A 20,554-nucleotide genomic window follows, 5' to 3' on the forward strand; every position below is an offset into this window, starting at 1 on the left:
TTTGCTTGCTTTTTTTCTACTTGTTTTTATCATTTATTTCTTCATCATAATACTAAAGGGGTAAGAGAAACAGTGAAGGATTTGCAGACAATAAAAAGTTGACAAAAGGCAAAAAAATTATGTTGATGTAAATAATCTGGTTATCAGGCCAGAAGTTGGTCTTCAACACACATTTTAAATGTATTCTCACTATGTATTTGAAATTAAAATGTATTTATAGCCAAAATTATTTGGGGTTTTGTATACAGAATACATGCGTTCTAATTTTTTGGTTTTTGTTTGCTATTGCCTAACCAGACAATCTTGTTTCACAAGTAAAAAATGCCAAGGATATCAGTCACTGTCTGAATATCTTTATTGGTGCTAGGGGAAATGGTAACAATTACAGCTTAGCATTCACATGAATGGCAATAAATGGATCTGCAGCTGAGCCGCTGATTGTGAAGCGGGCAGAGCCATTGCTGCTCACGGTGATCTGTACACCAGTACAGCGGGTGCCTTCTTTCTGTCCAGAGATTACATCACAGTATGTGCCAGCAGGAAGCCCTGTGTTCAGAGTAACATCCATATTCCTGCAAGGATAAGGCAATGATTAAATTATATAAGATATAGGTAAAGTCTAGTACACACAGACCAAATGTCAGGCGGTTCAATAGAAACCGGTCGACATTCGGCTCATGTGTACTGCAATAAGCCCAACAGAAGCCAGGCATTCGGTCAGCTTCTGACAGAGGGGTATGACTCAAAAATGTCTGCCTGTTCAGCGCTCTCAGCCAATGGCTGCCTGGAATGTTCTGGCAGTCTCCCTGTCAGAACACAATAGACAGCAGGGGAGATCGCTGTACCAATGTCAGATAGTTAGTACCTGACAGCCCTGCTGGGTTGAACAAAAGAGAAAAAAACTAGGCTTAACCTGGGTATTGTCACCCACTGGGTTTTTTTTATCTCTTTGGTGAGATCTCACTGCCATAGATCCTTGTTCTGTTTCCAGTCACTTTGGAATTTTGCAAGCTACCTTCGACCTTGGTGAATTCCAAACTGGTTAGTTCATTGCTTCCATCTTTCACTACCTCCTATTGGTCTTAGTCCATAGGGTTCAATATTGAGTTGGCCCACCCTTTGCGGCTATAACAGCTTCAACTCTTCTGGGAAGGCTGTCCACAAGGTTTAGTAGTGTGTCTATGGGAATGTTGACCATTCTTCCAGAAGTGCATTTGTGAGATCAGGAACTGATTTTGTACGAAAAGCCTAACTCGCAGTCTTCACTCTAATTCATCCCAAAGGTGTTCTATCAGGTTGAGGTCAGGACTGTGTACAGGCCAGTCAGGTTTCTCCCCCAAAAACTCGCTCATCCATGTCTTTATGGACCTTGTATTGTGCACTGGTGCGCAGTCATGTTGGAACAGGAAGGGAGCATGAAATTGTCCAAAATGTCTTGGTATGCTGACGCCTTAAGTGTTCCCTTCACTGGAACTAAGGGGCCAAGCCCAACCCCTGACAAACAACCCCACACCATAATCCCCCCCTCCACCAAATGATTTGACCAGTGCACAAAGCAAGGTCCATAAAGACATGGATGAGCAAGATTGGGGTGGAGTAACTTGACTGGCCTGCACGGCCTTGAGTCTTGACCTCAACCAGATAGAACAACTTTGGGATGAATTAGAGCGGACACTGTGAGCCAGGCCTACTCATCCAACATCAGTGCCTGACCTCACAAATGCGCTTCTGGAAGAATGGTCAAACATTTTCATAGACACACTCCTAAACCTTGTGGACAGCCTTCCAAGAAGAATTAAAGCTGTTATAGCTGCAAAGGGTGGGCCAACTCAATATTTAACCCTACGGATTAAGACTGGGATGCCATTAAAGTTCATGTGTGTGTAAAGGCAGGCATCTCAATACTTTTCACAATATACACAAGATACAAGATAAAATTTAGGTAGTTTACCTCTCCAATGTCCACCAAAAATATAACTTTAAGATTATGCATAAAAATGGTAAATTCTGAAGCTAAACATAGCTGTTTGCATCATTATCACACGTGCCTGTAAATATATCTTCTGTTTGACTGTTTTCTTGCAATAGACTATTCTATACCTGTATTTTATGTTCACCTAACAGTGGCAACCTAATAGTGGCAGAAAAATTAAACAGCACACAAGTCCTAACAGTGGCAGAGAAATTAAACAGCACACAAGCCCAGTATTATCCATTGGGACACCATTGCAGATAATGCCTTTGCCTGTCTAAATACAGTATGACAAGGGGAATGGCAGAAGTCTGAAGATGAAGCAAAGTCAGTCCCTGCTGAACCTCAAAACTACTTGTTCGAAAACTGCTATTTGTAAATAATATTAAAATCACTTACCAAGTCTCATTATTAAAAACAATGAATCCCCTATTGCCACGGCCAAAAGCAATTTGATTTCCTGCATTGTCCCACCAGTTAGTAAATGCTTGACCATCAACTGTGTTACGGAAGATTACCATGTTCCTAAAAGCAAAAGAAAAAAATTGGTAATATAAGGTACTATACATAGAAATGTACTTCATGGATACATTTCTCAGAAATGTAGATGTATATATTATAATAATCTGTGAGATGTTGGATTTATTTTCCAATGTGCATGTTAAAGCGGAGTTCCACCCAAAAGTGTAATTTCCGCTCATCTGCTTTCTCTCCCCCCCCCCCCCCCCTTAGTGCCAAATGCACTTTTTGGGGGGAGGGGGGAACGGGTACCTGTTTTTGACAGGTACCTTTTCCCACTTCCAGGAGACAGATCCGCTGCGCCGTCCTTCAGAAATTCTGACCCCCTCCTCCTTCCCCCGCCAACGGGCTAATTAGAAAGTGCAGCGCGTTTTGCGCATGCACAGTAGGGAACCGGCTGTGAAGCCGAAAGGCTTCACTGCCAGTTTTCCTTAGAACTAATGGCGGCGGCACCACCCGGCAGCCAATCCAAAAACCGACTGGGGTGCTGACATCAAGGGCTTCCTGTACAGGTAAATGTCTATATATTAAAAGTCAGCAGCTAGAGTATTTGTAGCGGCTGAGTTTTGATATTTTTTTTTCCCCCAGCTGGAAAACATCCTTAATATACACCTTTAATCTGTTAGCTTGGAGTTCTGAATCTAAACTAAATGTAATGCTGGAGACATGGGACCAACCAAATATCTCCCCCCCCCCCCCCCCTACAATCAATCCCTACTTTTTCTTCCTTTACTGTCTTCAGGGTTAACAACTTTAATTCAATTAGTACAATAAAAGTTACAGAATCTTTCTGCTGGTTTTCTCTTTTTATCTTTTCAGGCCTTATGGCTCCTTCACCCCACCACACATTCTGTTTCCTGATAAGAAGTCACAGAAAACAGTTGCTAGTAGATCCTCACTCCTTTGATCCTGGGCAGTTAAATAATTATTAGACACTGAAATCAAACTTAAATTAACAACCAATGAGGGTGAAGTGTTTTCCTTTTTAGGTTTAAATATCTGTGGTCTAGTACAACAGTCTGAATGTTCAATAAAGCTGGCATCTCCCCTCCCTCCCAGCTTCATTGGGCTATTTCCACCTCACATTTGTGGGTGGGCAGTGTTTATGGTGGTACCTAATGATTGGTACAGTTACTTGGTGCTCAAGTCCTGAAAGACTGAGCAGGTGGTTTGGTTAAAGTTTTATTGGAGGTATTGGTTTGTGTGTCTAAAAGTAAGGTCTAGTAAAAGAGTAAGGACTAGTATAAAGGTTATCATATTCTGTTTTAAACCCAAATAAAGGGGCTGCTACCATCATTTTCCACATTTTAGTTTTCTGGCTTTCTTATTTATCATGAGTGATCAGATGGTTATGATGTGGGTGGAATCAGGGTGGTTGTTTGTGGGGTAGTACAATCCTACAGTGCATGGCTAAAATATAACACTACATTTATTTTAAAGTAGAGGAATGGCCAAAGCTCTTACTTCTCCTGTGGGTCACAGGATTGCCCTTAGGTCTGCAATACTGTGACCCAGATTTAGGTGACAATGGACTAAAGTAAGCTGTTGGCTTATGTCACAGAGCCAGTCCAGGCTCTGCAGGAATCCCAATAATAATGTCCGGTTATGCCCAGATGCCTGACCGGTAGCTGGCTCAGCTTCTCAGCGTGCAGCTGAGAGCCTTTGCCAGCCGTTCCCACCCCCTCCATAGCCCAGGGCTTCAGTGAGCACTGAAGGGGCAGAGCACAGAGCCAGTGACTAAGAGTCTTTGATCACTCACTTCTAGGTGTAGAACCAGTGGAGGATAGCTGCCACATCAAACCGATCGATGCTCGCAATCTAGGAGAGTATGTATGTTTGTTTTTTTACATTCCATTGTTTCTCTTTTAACTCACTTAATCTGGCGCCATCTGTGCTCACAGACCCAATCATTGCCACAAGTTGTGTCAGCATTAATAGTAACTGCCTTAGTTGATCCATCAGAGTTGCTTGGAGGTCCAATCCAGTCATTGACATCCTGGAGAGTAAAAAGAACCAGTCAGGTGTAGTATATACAGTAGTTGTTTCTATTTTCTGTTTGACACTACATGAGAACGTAAAATGATAGGATGATTTGAAGCAGGGAAAGAAGGATCACAAGAATTTGTGTTCTTGAAAATGTTCATTACCTTTCCATTGACAAAGTTTCTTGTCCAACGAAAACTGGACATGACACGTGTGACACCATAGGGATGTGCCAACATAAAGGCAACACCAATTTTGTACAGGCTGTAAAAAATAGATATAAAATAAGTTTTTTGTGCATATGAAACCATGTATTAATAATTTTTTGTATTTGTGTTTACAGTAAATCCTTACCGAGCTTCCCAGAAGGTAAGGATGGAAGCACCTCCAGCACCGTGTCCTCTCTGGTTATCATGGTTGTCAACAAACACCAGGGCTCTGTTGGAAGGCATGAAACCCCATCCTTCACCCCAGTTCCTATAGGGCAAAATAGTACATATAGTACATATAGTTAGTCAGTTTGAAAAAAGGCGCAAGTCCATCTAGTTCAATCAATAGAAGGGGGGAAAAAATCATACAATCCCTTATACAGAATCCTCTACCCACATATATTCCTTGGATCAACTTTACCTATAAATGTTAGTATCTAGTTATATTATGTACATTTAGGAAATAACCCAGGTCTTTTTTAAAGCAATCTACTGAGCTGGCCAGACCCAGCTCTTAAGTGTGTTTATTCCACATTTTCACTGCTCTTAGTGTGAAGAAACCTTTACATATTTGATGATTAAATCTTCTTTCCTTTAGATGTAAAGAGTGCCCCCTTGTCCCCTGTGATGACCTTAAAGTGAATAACTCAACACCAAGTTCACTATATGGACCACTTATGTATTTATAGATAATAGTGATAGGTAAATCCCTTTATACAGTTCATGTTCACCAAAAAATAACCTTTTACTACACTGAGGAGAACATAATACTAGGGACAATTTTAGACATGAGTCAATTAACCTACCAGCGTGTCTTGAAGTGCGAGAGGAAACCCACACAAGCACAGAGAGAACATGCAAACTACATGCAGATAAGTTCCTGGCCAGGACTCAAACTGGGGACCTCAGTGCTGCAAGGCAGGAGTGCTAAACACTAGACCACTGTGCAGCCCAAGAAGATGTGTTTGTACTCACTTTAGGTATGCCAGCTTTTCTCCGTTCCATTTGCGAACCACATTACCAAGCTTGGCTCCATATTTGAACTCAGTCACACGGCCAATTCCATAGTATTCACTAGCTGAAATTGCTTCCCCACCCAGATCAATAACCTATTAGAAACACAAAAACTTAATTTACGTCATGTCAATGATCACATTGTTTCAATATTCATGTCATGTCAGGTCATAAATGAAAATGAAAAGACCAAAAATCCTGCCAGTGACAGAGAAAAAGTAGATTGGTTTTAAGTAGATATTTTTGAAGATATTAAATAAAGTGTCACACTCTATGCTTTCTATGCTTTATTTTATGAGAAATCACTTTGAAAAACACCCCTAGCATTTTTGGCTGTGGCCATTTTGAGTAAGGGTAAATGGTTCATGTAGCATTTACTTCCTAGAATCCATCTGCCCTCAAGCATGCATGAAGGAGAGTGTGGTTAGCTCCTCTCCTACCCTCCTAAAGACTTTTGGGATGTATGACATAATTTGCCTAGGCAGGAAACCAAAAGTAACTGAAGTAATGTAAAAACAAGTTTAAAATAAGTAAACGTTCCTATCTATTTTCTACAGATAGCAGCCTGATGAGTAAAAATAATCAATGTGGAATGCTAGAGTAAAGTTCCACTTTAAAGAGCCCTTCTAGTTGTTATGTTGGGCTACAGAATGATTAGTCTTTATGTTGTGTAGACCAGAGAGTAGTTGGGTCTGAGTAGCATGGCTGTAATCCCTGCTCTATGTAGTTAGTTCCACCCTTCTTATTCTTCATTCTTTAGTCTCCATTCATCACACATGCTGTATTCTGCTGGAGCTAGACACTATGATTTTTGTGACCTATCTGCTGTTCATTTGTGAAGATCTGCACAGTTTTCAATTAAAGCTTTCTTTGATCTGCAGGATGTCATTTGGATTAAGTCCTTGTCTGCCAAGCTACTAGACCAGTGATGGCAAACCTTGGCACCCCAGATGTTTTGGAACTACATTTCCCATGATGCTCAACTACACTGCAGAGTACAGGAGCATCATGGGAAATGTAATACCAAAACATCTGGGGTGCCAAGGTTTACCATCAGTGTACCAGACTGTAAGTTAAGCTATTTCACCACACCTGGATCAGTTAGATCCCACTTTCAGTGCTTTGATTGCTGAAGCAGAACAGGAGCTGTCTGCATTTCTGCCAGATCATTGTTTATTTTTCTGTACTTGCAGGGTCTTTAACGGGATAAAGATTTATATATTTAAATAGCACCAAAAAATGATGCAGCATTTTACAAACATAATGTATTTTCACATCAGTCCCTGCCCTCAAGAAGCTTCCAATTGAAGGTCTCTAGCTCAAATTCATACATGCACACACTAGAGACAGTTTAGAGGAGCCAAATAAGCTGCCAGCATGTCCTTGGAGAATGGAAGGAAACCGGAGAAAGTGCTGCTAGACAGAAGTGCTAACCACCGAGTCACTGTACCACCGCTGTGCTTCTAAATAATGGGGAATAGTGCATGTTTTGCGTATATGTACTGCACATGTTTTTTTTTTTTCTTTAACATGTGCTTTAATTGTTCAGAGTGTCAAAAGTATTCGTGCAAGCTGAACGAAATTACACTGTTATTATTGTAAGAGATTTACCATCCCCTGAAAATGTCTTTTGACAAAACACGTCAGGGCAAGACCATAGGCACGTGCATTATCCCGCAGAAGAGCTTAGTTCGCACCAGAGCAGTGGAGCCGGCTAGTATATACTGTGATAATATTGCGCACTGTGCACCCCAAAAAGCTTTGTGAGAGGGCCCAGAGCAGCCATGTTGCTCAGAATGCCTAAGTCAGCCTTCACATTTTGTAGAATAGGGACACATAACAGCAGTGATTCCCTTTTACATAATCCCAAGACATGCATCTCCTATAATCACAACCTCTTTAGCATGTTGATAGACAAAGCAGAACCTCTTAACCAAATCAACTAACATCAAAACAAAGCATGACAAACAGATCCCTCCAGTTAGTTCTCCTAAACCCCCATGACAGAAATTAGCACAATAGACATCTTAGTCTTATGGGCCATGCACACTATAAGATTTTCTGAAGACTTTTTCCTTCAGATTTACCTTTTCTATGTAGTGCAAAGGCCTGCCTGATTGCATACAAATTGAAAGTGTTTAGGTTTGACCTCATATTATCTGGTTTGGTAAGTCTGAAGGAAAAGTCTTCAGAAAATCTTATAGTGTGTATGGCCCATTTCTCTAATAGCCAACATAAACCTTCAGTCTAATTTTAAGTAATTAGGAAAGCAAACAGACATCCTCTTAGCTGATTTGAACAGGCAATACACCCATCATAAATAGTATAGCTGGAGTAGTTGGCGAATAAACATTTCTGTCTATTCCTTCCTGGAGAATAAACACTTCAGTATATTTCATAACCCCTGCATCAAGAATATTACCGCTAGAATAAGGACATAGTTACCTGTATCAATTTATTAGCAGCATTTAAAGCCCAGACACCACTATAATGGGAGGTACCAATAGCCACCCGATACCCTTCATATTTGTATTCATTCTAACTGTAATTTCATACTGAACAATAATATACAGGTTGCCAGAATGCAAACTGTAGGCATTCCAAGATATTAATATATGTAGGAAACTGTACTAAAGGGTAGGATAGCCGAACGATCATAAAGACTATGACACCCCATCAGTCACTCCTCAGACCTTCGTCGGTCAGATAATTTCTCTCAACACCTTCCTCAGGGACCAGAAAAGAGAGGCTGCCTCAGTAGTATGGAGCTCTCTTTCTACCTTCAAAGATCTATGAGAGCCACTGATCCATCTTATGTTCATAACTGGACATTGCATTTGCTTTGGATATTACAGACATTCATTATGGGTACTTTTACAGCACTGTAAACGTTGGAATAATACTTAGTACTTTTTTTTTTTCAACATTAATGTTGACGTTTTTTTATAGCACTGTTGATAGTATTATGATCAGTGGTGGAGTGTCTTATTTGCTGGACTCTTTTTTGATTATGATAGAGCACTGGCACTTTATAACACTGAGATTTATTTATATAATTGATGCATTGACACATGATGATGAAGTTAATTTTATCGACTAGCAACTACTTTTATAAAAAATACTATCTTTTAATGTTTTTTAGCTTTTAATGTGCAGTTATGTGACTACACAGCATTCCTTCCTATCCTCTCCTAGCTATCCGGGGGGGCAGGTTAGCTCTGAAAGCTTTTGGGTAGTTCGCTATGTCACTCATAGCTCACTGCGCTACATAAGAGTGGCACTGCATTACAGAAAACAGGCTGATTGCCAGGGGGCATGGCAAGCTAATCTGACCATGGAAGATACAGGTATGCTGTTTGTTGTCTTGGCATCCTGTACTTCCCAAAAAAAAGCCCTGGGATCAGGGCCGGTGCTAGACTATTTTGCGCCCTAGGCAAGACTAGCTACTTGCACCCCCCAAAAAACACTGTACACATTGCCCCCCTTTCTGCACATAATGCCCCCCCCCCTGTAACCCTACACTGCCCTTCCTGTATACACTGCACTCTTTATTCCTACACCTCCCTTCCTGTACACACTGCCCCCCCTCCCTGCACACACTTCCCCCCTTTAACGCTACACCCCCTTCCTGCACACACTGCCTCCCTTTAATGCTACATCCCCTTTAACCCTACACCCCCTTCCTATACACACTGCACCCCTTTAACCCTACACCCCCCTTCCTGTACACACTGCCCGCCTCTCTAGAGGTGACATCCATCGGGGATGAGGAGGTGACAGGAGAGGAATGTGGCACTGGCCATGGCTGCGCCCTAGGAGGCTGCCTAGTTTGCCTAGTGGTAGCACCGGCCCTGCCTGGGATGCAAACTGACCATGCAAGCATGGATCTGCTTCTGTGCTTTTCATGGTCAGTTTGCAAAAGGGAAGAAAGAGGACTGTCAGGATCAACCAGGTAATTCTTTGGAATAGAATAAATAAAACAGTAATAGACTACTATGAAAAAGACATATATAGACAAGCACTTGTAGAAACAAAGAAATGTTTAAAGGTAACATACACTTTAATGTAGGATATTTTTTTATTCTGCTAGAATTGATTTCCTATTCTATTTAAATGAAGAAGGATTATATTATTCAAAATTTGAAGATATGTGTGTCTGTGACAAATATTACAAAAGTGAATACACAAATGGTTCTATTTATAAAACATTCTCTGCACGAATGTCAGAAATATTTGTGCAATCTGAATGAAACTCCACCCTATGTTTTTTTAATAGATTCATTCCTGTGTCATCAACTCCAACTAATGGCCAAAATGCAATATTGTTTTCTGAAATCCCTTAATGAGAAAATATACTGCATTTTGGCCACTAGATGGAGTTGATGATACAGGAATTAATCTATTAGAAAAAGTAAGGGAAAATTCTGTTCAGCTTGCACAAATGTTTCTGTCATATGGACAGCAAATGTTTTATATAAAAAGACCCCCAAGTATAAGCTCTTTTTGTTATATGGTAATTGGGAACTGGACAGATATATTTGGTAAATGATAATATTTAATAACCTCCTTGTCAGTTGCCTTGTTTACTTAACAATTTGCTGAATTCAGTTGCTATAGATTGATTGCTCTGAGTTATTAATAATTTCATGTGTTAATGGTCTCTTAAACAATGTTAGCCCTTTGTACTCCTTGAATCCTGAGATACTCATAATTTAGAGACAAACACCAGTTCCCTCATATATTTACTTGTACAAATTATTCACAATGTATTAAAAAAAAAAAAAAAAACACCTAAGCCATTACCCTAAGAAGCATATATCATTATATTGTTAAACAACAGATACATTCATACCTCCTGGAAGATTAAAGGACGGCTGCCACTTGGGAACCACTTAGTGTTCAGGTTGCTCAATCTGCTGATAATGTTAGAAACGTCTCCAGGCCACATATGTTTGGAAGCATCCAGTCTGAAGCCAGCTACACCAATGCTGATAAGGTTATTTAGGAAGGCAGCAATTTTTCCACGGACATATTCCTTCTCCAGTGCCAAGTCCAAGAGGCCCACAAGTCTGCAGTTTCTCACCTGTAGTTGTGGTATAGATGTGAAGTTAAATAAATGTAATCAAGTCTATAACAAAAATAATTATAAAAAAAAAAACTATAAAAAAAAAAAAAAAATATATATATATATATATATGTGTGTATGTATATATATATATATATATATATATATATATATACAGGGCTTTTTTTCTCAGAAAATAGGTGCAGGAACTCCCTCCTTCTGAGTCCCCCCTTGTCTCTGTGCCCTACCCACCTCCAAGCACCGTTTCTCGGTTCCACCCTTACCCACCTCCCAATACTGCCCCAAAAATTATTTTGTGGTGCTAAATAATTTGTATGGAATTTGTTCTTGTCTAATAACAAGAAAAGCAGTAAAATAGATCCCCTGGGACCAGCAACAATAGAACCCTCACACAACAATAGGCTCCCCCAGCAACAATGGACCCCACCCCAACAACAATAGGTCCCTCTAAGCAACAATAGATCCCCCACACAACAGTAGACACCCCTCATACACACAAACAGCAACAATGGACCACCCACAACAAAATACCACCCCCCAGCAACATTTAGAACCCCAGCGGCAACAACAGATTTCCCAGCAGACAGCATCAATAGACACTCCAGGAGCCAGCAATAATATACCTTTCCCTCTATAGTAGATCCCTACTAACTACATAAAACCCAGCAACAAAAGATCCCCACCATAAACAATAGACCCCTACACAAAAACAGATCCCTACCAGTGACAATAGATCCCCCAGCAGCCAGCATCAATAGACCCTCCAGTACACCTCTTGCTATCACATACATGCAGTGCTGGAGGTGCCGGAACTGCGTTCCCCCGCGTTCCTGCTGAAAAAAAGCCCTGTATATGTATATATATATATATATATATATATATATATATATATATATACACACAGTATATAGGTATGGGTCTTGGCTGTGATGTATGTGTCTCATTTGTTTGGGTTTTGGTCTTCTGAAGGACATATTACATGATGAAGTTTTAAGGGATTCTCACCTATTCAGGGTGATGAGTTACAGGGTAATATGATAAAAAGGGAAGACTGACTTGCAGTTTCACCAGGATTGTTAAGTCCTTATATGGGACCCGGTATTTGGAGGCTTGGAGGGATTTTGGGTTGGAAAGGCCTCCAACCCTGACTATAGTTACTATAGCCCTGAAAGGGTTAACCCGCCTGTACGAGAGGGCTGAAAAGGGCAGGAAGTTGTCAGCAGGTGTCTATGAGATGAGGTGTGGAACAGGACAAAGTTGTGAGAGGATTGTTGATTGGCTGATATGCTTTCTGTACTTTGTGACCTTTCTGAAAGCCTGAAGTAGCCAGGGACTCTAAACCCTGCTGGGGGGAAAATTGTATGCTGGCGAGCCAAAGTTTTGTTTTGTATACGAGAAGTTTCTGAATTGTTTTGGTTGTTTTAGGCTGAAGAAAGCTGTTTTTTTTTTTTTTTTTTTGCCTTTTGGAAAATAAACACTGTTTTGTTTTTACCAATATGGATAGCTGTTCATCTGGCTTAGGTCAGGTATGTGTTATCAAGTCCGAAACATAAATGTCTATGTAGAATAAAACATTTGTCACTGTATCACAGCTCATGAACTATACTTTAAACAGGTATTGGTTAAATTATTGTTTGAATAGGGCATATCTGTCTTTTTTGAGCTTTTACAAATCTCCTTAATCCATTTCTACAAAGTTTTGTAGATGCCTGCTAGGTTGCTGCTGGTGCTGGATAAAGAACATATTTGTATACTACAAATCAATGCTGTGACCTGGGCATCATAATCTACATTGGATAAGCAAGCAGCTTAAAGAAAATTGTAGTCAGTTCAAAATGCTGCCAAGAGTGAATAGCTTTCTTACCAAGCAACCAATTGTAGGAATCTCCAACAATTGCTAAGCCATTCTTCTACGGAATACCATACCTTTTTTCTAAGGCAAGAAAATGCTCATTTAAAAGATTTCAAGGTGTGGAAAAGTGTTTTAAATTACAAAATAAAACAGCTTATATCCTTTACAATATCAGGGAAAACACAACATTGTACCTGATTAACATCTCCATAGTTCTGGATTTCTTTATTATTAGTATAACATTTGCCATCATTGAAATCCAGGTTAGAATAGGGTACTCCAGAGAATTCTTCGGTTCCAGCATTGAAATAGCTTCCGCAAGTTGAATGTGTTCCGGCACCACCACCTGATCCACACATGTGGTTAATGACGGCATCAACATAGATATAAACCTAAAATGTAACACATGTCCAGTTAATATCCTAATATATCTTTTTTTTTTTTTATAAAATCGTTATTTTTCAATATTAAAAATGAATGTATGTGAATAAAGCGGAATATGTCACACTTTCAATATTCTGTCTTGTATAAAAATATTTCTTTTAATTAAAGTAGAACTATAAGCAAAAGTTTTTTTCATATTTTTTTCATCTGTGTCCCATAGCGGAGGTTTCCCTTCACTTCCTGTCCCATAGCTTAACAGGAAGTGAGAGGAAATCCTGGCAAATTAAGAAAATTCCTTTGAGACCCCCAGGTCACAAGAACTTGTGTCCCTTTACTTTTCTGGGGACAACTCAAAAGCAAGAAAAAAAGAGAGGGGACATAAACAGCAATAAAAATTGACAGTTGTTCTAAACTTTCTCCACGCTATACAAAACTATGAAAAAAAGTTTTGCCTTTAGTTATACTTTGGATTGAACATCACATTACATATAACTATCTTTATTTATATAATACAAAATTGTCTTTACTTATTTTTAGTAAAATTGTTATTCTATTTTAGCTACGTCTGGCCTTCTTAAGGCATTTGTGGGTACAGGTAAAGCTGAAGTAAATCCATTCATTTAACAGTTTCAAAAAAGTTACATTTCTGGCTCGTGCCGACAGGACCGGGACAAGGGGTGGGCAAGAGGGTTGGTTGCCCTGGGCGCAATGGTTTATGGCAGGGATGGGGGGCACCTTGACCCTAACCCTAAGGAAAGGGGGGGCTCAGTTTGGCATCCTTGCCCTGGGCGCTGGATGACCTTGTTAGGTCAAAGGATATAGGAAGGGGGTAGAAGGACCGACCGTGAAATTAGACCAGCTAACTCACCTAAAACAGGGGAGGAAGTGTCAGATGGAGTCAGCACAGAATTACTCCATGTGCTGGGTTAGGGGGTGGTAGATCAGAAGAAGATGATATTGACCAAACTGTCTGAAAGCTAGACTAGAGTATATGGTATGGAATGGTCACATGGTTTTGCTCTCAACCAAACTGTCAAACCATCCAATGGCTGGTGTCGTAACTGATCACATGTGCAGGATCATGGCAGTTGAAGATTAAACAGAGGCCCAGATGGCAACTTCCTTGGCTGAAAACGATAGGAGGGTTTACTTCCACTTTAACATCAGATCTTAAGAGGGAGTTAGAAGACTCTGCTGCTCAACTAGCATTTGACCATCTCTTGTTTTCCTGCCATACTGTTAGAGGTCTCAACATTTCTACTGTAGCTCTTTGTTAAGCCTGCTGCCACTAATAATGCATTTCGGTTTTAGATTTCAGGTAATCACATAACATATCACAAAAACAAAAGCGTTGAAGCTTGGCATCATTATGAACATGTGCCAAGAGCAGCATGGTCAGTATACACAGCATATACCAGCATATACCTTTATGGAGCTGGTTATAATATACCATACCATTCAAATGATTACCTGGCCAAGTGGAATCTACAGCATTCCTACCAAAGTTACCCTAAGGTCAGTTTAACCAGAACAGTATGACTTTGGACTGTGGGGGAAAAAAACCTTAGGGGATTTAGGAAAACCAAAATTGGTAAATCATACAAACTATATAAATATAGGTCACCAATGGGAGTCAAGCACAGGACTGTAAAGCTGGAACATAGATAGTTATTACTTCCCAACCTTCTGAGATGGAAAAAAGGGACACCCCTCAGCTAAAAGTATTTAGGTGAAGGACACACCCCTGCCACTCAGAGAATTAAAGTGGTTGTAAGGTAAAATGTTTTTACCTTAATGCATTTTCTGCATTAAGGTAAAATAAAAATAAAAAAACTTTCAAGATTTGCTCCCCCTAGCGCCCCCTTAAACACTAACTTGAGCCCGATCTCAATCCAGTGCTGTGCCTGTCTACAACAGCTCTTCTATGCTCTCTCTCTTCTCACAGGAGAGTTGGTAGCAGTGAGAGCCATTGGCTCCTGTTGTTATCAGTCAAAGCCTGTGAGGAGGGAGTAGGGGTGGGGCTGAGCCACATTATGTTTCTATAGATGCACAAAGCCTGGCTTAGGATCGAGCCCGCATAGCAGTACCCCCATAGCAAGTGGTTGCTATAGGGGCACTCTGAGAAGAGGAGGAGCCAAGAGTACCAGCGGGGGACCCCAGATAAGGAGGTTCTGGGCAGTTCTGTGTAAACTATTTCACAGATGAGGTATGTACTGTATATTATATTTGTTGCTAAAAAAGCCTTTATGATCTTTTTAATGCTCAAAAGTGATTGGTTGAACACGCAAGTTCTTTTTTGCCACTACGTTTATTTACAGGCATTTGAAATGAACAAATGCTATCATTTAGAAGTTGTATGAAAGCATTAGCACAGTAACACACGATAGATAGATAGATAGATAGATAGATAGATAGATAGATAGATAGATAGATAGATAGATAGATAGATAGATAGATAGATAGATAGATAGATAGATAGATAGATAGATAGATAGATAGATAGATAGATAGATAGATAGATAGATAGATAGATAGATAGATAGATAGATAGATAGATAGTACATTTCTATAGAGGTGTGTACATTAGACTAACAGGAGGGACAACTGTGGAGGAAAGAGGGACACAGGGCTTTGTTCTAAAAGAGGAACTGTTACTCCAAATCAGGGACATCGGGGAGCTATGTAAAAATCTACTCTAGTCTCTACTATACTATTTGTTCCCAATGGAGCAAACAGGGTAAACCTTTGCATTTGTAGGAAACAAAGATTTATTCTTCAGCATTGGGAAGGTTGACTGCAAAGAAAGCAATAGGTTGGCAATTCTGTTGTTATCAATGGTAGAAAATTAAGAGTCAAGCCAATGCTGTACCACAGAAGCAACCACAAAGTTTAACTTGTTTGAGATTTTCTTCCTATTCAGAGGATCCCACACAACTAAACAATAATTACGTTTACAGAGCAGAAGTGGTGATCCTTCCAATGATTGAATATCTTTTCCAATATTTTTTCCAATGAAGAGCAGTGAGCACCTCTGCCTTTTATTTGGGCATTACCCTAACACTTTCCATTATAGCAAGTAATGTTGATATTGTTTATGGGCCAGTAGTCTAATGAAATCCCTAGATATGCTAATTTTATATTATTTATTTCTGTAAACAAATTCAGCAAAAGGCCTCACCTACGCAGGTGGTTTTTAAAGTCTTAGTACAAAAAAATTAATACTGTATGTTGATTTATATGAAAAAACCCTGAAAACTAGTGCTGTAGAGTTATCATTTATATCTATAAACATATTTGTTTGTACATTCATTTAGACATCATTCACACATTTATGCGACTTTGTACACATAAAGTTCCATGACAAGTTGCAACCCATTGTTTTCAATAGCACCCATTTAGATCGGTGCAACTTAGAAAAGGTGCCTGCATTACCTTGATGCCTCTTTTGATACGACCTAGTGCCAGAGAGTGTAAAGTCGGATCAAATTCACACTGGAAATTGGTGACTTTGAAGTAGGGCAAGTGTGACTAAAGCCTTAGAGAGCTGTGTGCCAGCATGCCGTTGGGAAAGTTGTTTTTCCTTCAAACAGAAAAATGGGCTGTAGTCCACTAAATATTTTGCTATGATCTAAAACAAACTTTGAAGACGTAGGGATTAAAAAGAGTTCTTAAGGATAGGAATACACTTGGTAGGCAAGTCATGGGAAGTTATGCATGTATGTAAATGACTATTACTATACTGGCATTCATACATTAAAATCATGGCACACAGTATAAAATGTGTGTACAATACATAAAAGGAAATGATGAGAGTCGTACCCCAACGTTGTTACATCTGGTCACCATGTCTCTGAACTGGGCCTCAGAACCGGATCTGGAGCAGAGTTTGTAGCTGACTGGCTGGTATCTCTCATACCAGGGTCTCCAGGGATTGCTAACAATGATATTCTCGTTTGGTGGGGAGATCTGTAGTAAAAAAGTTATTATAGTCAGTAAATGTAATGACTTCAGAATTTTACTAATAAACAGACAACACACACGTGTGTGCATTTATTTCTAAATTCCATTTAGACAAGCCTCAGTGACGAAGCTGACAGACTCAGAGAAGCGTGCTGACTGATATCCATGTGTAGATTTGCAAGAACTGGAAGGAGAGAGCCAAAGTAGCTAACTGGTACAACTTGATTCCGGAGGGAGAGAGGTGAGATTTATCGATTCTCTTCCGCCACTCTGCTACCTGGCCAAGTTCTTCCTGTGTTAGGGCCTTCATGCAGCAAACCCCAGGACCTGTGCACCTTTCCTTCAATCCAGGATCTGTAGAGACCCCTGCTGTTCTGATCTCAGGCTCTCTCCTTCCAGTCACAGTGCTTGCAGCTCTGCCAGTTATCTCCTTAAGCCTGCTAGTCACATTTTGGCACTCAGAATGGCAATCAGCTGATTGACTCCTGTGCCTGACAGCTCCCTCACTGCTATTACCAGCCTGCCCTACACCAACATTGTGACCAGCAGAGGACATTTCTTCACTACTGCTTGTAATGATTGTGAGTGTGCACAATATTAATGAGCAGTTGTACCTATTATTTCTAGGGACAGGTGTTTGTTTTTTATATGTTTTTGTACTCATGGACCTTCCCTGTTCAGTGTTGTTCACCTAAGGCTGCTGGTTCAATCAAAACATTTTTTTTTACTATACACTAAACTTTGGTTTGGTCCTCCACAACAGTCCCAGTTTCTCATGCGGCCCCTTGGAAAATATAATTGCCCACCCCTGCTTTATAGGCTTGAACAAAGCTGCTTGAAGATTTCTGATAGCTCTACATAAGCTTTGCAAAAGGTTGCTGTACACACTACTCTTTTACAGTTGTATGCTCATATAAAGAAGGACTTAGCCATAGAAGCCGATTAGGATGTACTTACTGTACCTGTACACCACCAAATCCATTGGGAGGCAAGTATCACTCACATAATGTAGCATTATCTGAGCCACAATGATGTCAATCCCACGTGCAAGCACAGGAGTCAAGTCAAAGTGCTCTGAAGGAACAGCACAGTTATACCGTTTCTTCAGAGCGAATGCGCCAGTGACGTCACCAGCTGCCAAAAGAGTGAATATCTTCTAAATGGTGCACGTTTAGAATATATTCATTTTACCTACAGTTGAGCATTATTATAAGCTTACCTGTAGGTAAAAATAGCAAAGCGGACTTTAATACCGCTTTAGTGATTGTGCTGAGGTTTGTCCATGCCTGTTAGACTCTCTCTTGTGGAACAGTGATTAAAGCATACTTTTGTATGTAAAAGGTCTGTGGCATATGCCAAGCATACAGGGTTTTTTTTACCCATGCCCCATAAAGCCCCTCCGACTGTTAATGCGATTTGGCCAAACCCACTATTCAGGACTGTCTTATGTGTGGCCACATTCCTCTCCTCTTGCTGCCCAAGGATGCCCCAGGTCTTTCACAATCCTACAAAAGGACCTTTGGAGGTGCTGATTAGACTTTCTATACCCCAGGACAGCGCTTTATATTAAGTGGTGGAAATTGTCCAGCATTACAAGCTATGTTCTCACTGTGTGTGGGTAAGATCATACATGCAGCTGAATCACTCCCAGAGCTCTATGATTGCATATTGCCTAGGTATAATAACTCTTACAAAAAGAAGGAGGCATGGTAGGATGTTTGCACTTACCTGTACACCACCAAATCCATTGGGAGCCAAGTATCTCTCACATTCTGCAGCAATATCTACCCAGCGCCATTCAAACAAGTGGACCATAGAAGTCCTGCCAGCCCTGAAATTTGTATTGTATTGGGCGCAGCTAAGCCCCACAAATACAAAAAGCAGTAGGAACTTCATCTTGGACTCTACAGTAACTAGGCTTCTCTTTTTTCCAATTTAAATACTGGAGTTATCTTCAAAGCCACTCCCAGATGTGGCAGGTGAATGCATACAAAACTTTCTCACTGTTACATAAAATTCTCTTACATTTGAAAGTGCTGTTATCTTAAACATGCTTACTTATTATAGATGTTTTGTGTACCTAATAAATCATGCACTCTACATTTTAGGTACAAGGATGCTCTTATATAATGGGGTGTCTGGGTTCATGCATTAGATATGCTGCTTTCATTCCCTTCCCATGGTGCACAACTTCTATAAAGTAATATATTTTATTAATATGGACTATTTTACATTATTGTCAGGCAGAGGCATTTGATGAGCATTGGTTAAGCTGTAAGAATGATTCCCAAAAAACGTTCTCCTGTTTTTTTCACTGTGGGGAGTGTAGCAGTAAACTCAATCGTACATGGTGGCAAACATGTGAGGCATTTACCTTAAAGACATTGCTGGCAGGGTTCAGGTGATGTTTTATATACCAATGTTCTCTATTGGAATTCTCTTTAAAAGTCTTTAAAACCCGTGAGCAACTGCGATCTCTGACCCTCTTTACAGCAAAGGCCTCCCTCACTAAATGCAAACGTATCTTCTACGAGCATGGGGACAAATGTGGTAAGATCTTGGCACATGCGCTTCGTCAGCAGGGAGCGCAGGCGTTTATCCCTGCGGTACTTTCCCCCTCCCAACAAAAGGTCCAGGCTACGGAGCGTATAGCGGAGGTGTTTCGCCACTACTATGCCTCCCTGTACAACCTTTCCGCGGACTCTTCGGCCTCCACTCAGGATGCTCTTCGGACACGCATTCAGGAGTATATTCGAGCATCGGGCCTTCCGAGTCTCCCATCGGATGCCTTGGAGCAGCCGGATGAACCGCTTCGGCCGACCGAGCTTTCTTGTGCGTTGGCAGGGACTCAGAGGGGCAAAGCCCCGGGACCTGATGGCTATTCGCTTTCCTACTATAAGTGCTTTGAAGATGTCCTCTCCCCTCACTTCTTGGCGGCTTATAATGCGGCGGGTTTGGGTGCAGACTTTCCGCTGGACTCTCTTCGGGCACATATCACGGTGATAGCGAAGGAAGGCAAGGACCCTCTTCTGTGCCAGAACTATCGTCCTATCTCGCTCCTCAATATTGATCTGAAGCTTTTTACAAAAATATTGGCATCACGTCTGGCCCCCTATCTCCCGCAGTTAGTACACGACGATCAGGTGGGTTTTATACCCTCTCGGGAGGCTCGCGATAACACCACAAAGGCGATCGATCTCCTTCACCTGGCTTGTTCACGGGGGACCCCTATGCTGCTTCTTTCGACGGACGCCGAAAAGGCGTTCGATCGAGTGAATTGGCACTTCCTCCTGGAAACCATGGAGCATGTAGGCTTAGGACAGCGTATGATGGCTTGGATCCGGGCGATTTATTCGCGACCGTCTGCTTGTGTAAAGGTTAATGGTCTCCTCTCTGACCCGTTGGAGATCAGGAACGGAACGAGACAGGGTTGCCCTCTCTCTCCCCTGATTTTTGTGCTGACTCTCGAGCCCTTTCTGCGTTCCATCAGGGCCAGTCCCGATGTCACGGGCCTACCACTTTCAACGTCGCTCGCCCCTAAGGTGGCGGCCTATGCGGATGATCTCCTCTTCTTC

The 20,554-nt window shown here is 40.9% G+C and overlaps 1 protein-coding gene across 1 annotated transcript; it reads right to left on the reverse strand.

Annotated features, from left to right (window-relative positions):
* Positions 1–344: 344 nt before the first annotated feature.
* LOC309561488 (pancreatic alpha-amylase-like) lies at positions 345–18,875 on the reverse strand (the record flags this gene model as incomplete). Its single annotated transcript, XM_082265435.1, has 10 exons — positions 345–572; positions 2,372–2,497; positions 4,366–4,487; positions 4,639–4,738; positions 4,829–4,951; positions 5,659–5,792; positions 10,550–10,780; positions 12,830–13,027; positions 16,839–16,985; positions 18,708–18,875. The coding sequence occupies 10 exons, from the start codon at positions 18,873–18,875 to the stop codon at positions 383–385; spliced, it is 1,539 nt and encodes a 512-aa protein (XP_082121561.1). The 3' UTR covers positions 345–382.
* Positions 18,876–20,554: the final 1,679 nt, after the last annotated feature.

Source organism: Pelophylax lessonae (genome assembly GCF_965119305.1).
Source record: "Pelophylax lessonae genome assembly, chromosome: 8".
Taxonomy (NCBI): Eukaryota; Metazoa; Chordata; class Amphibia; order Anura; family Ranidae; genus Pelophylax; species Pelophylax lessonae.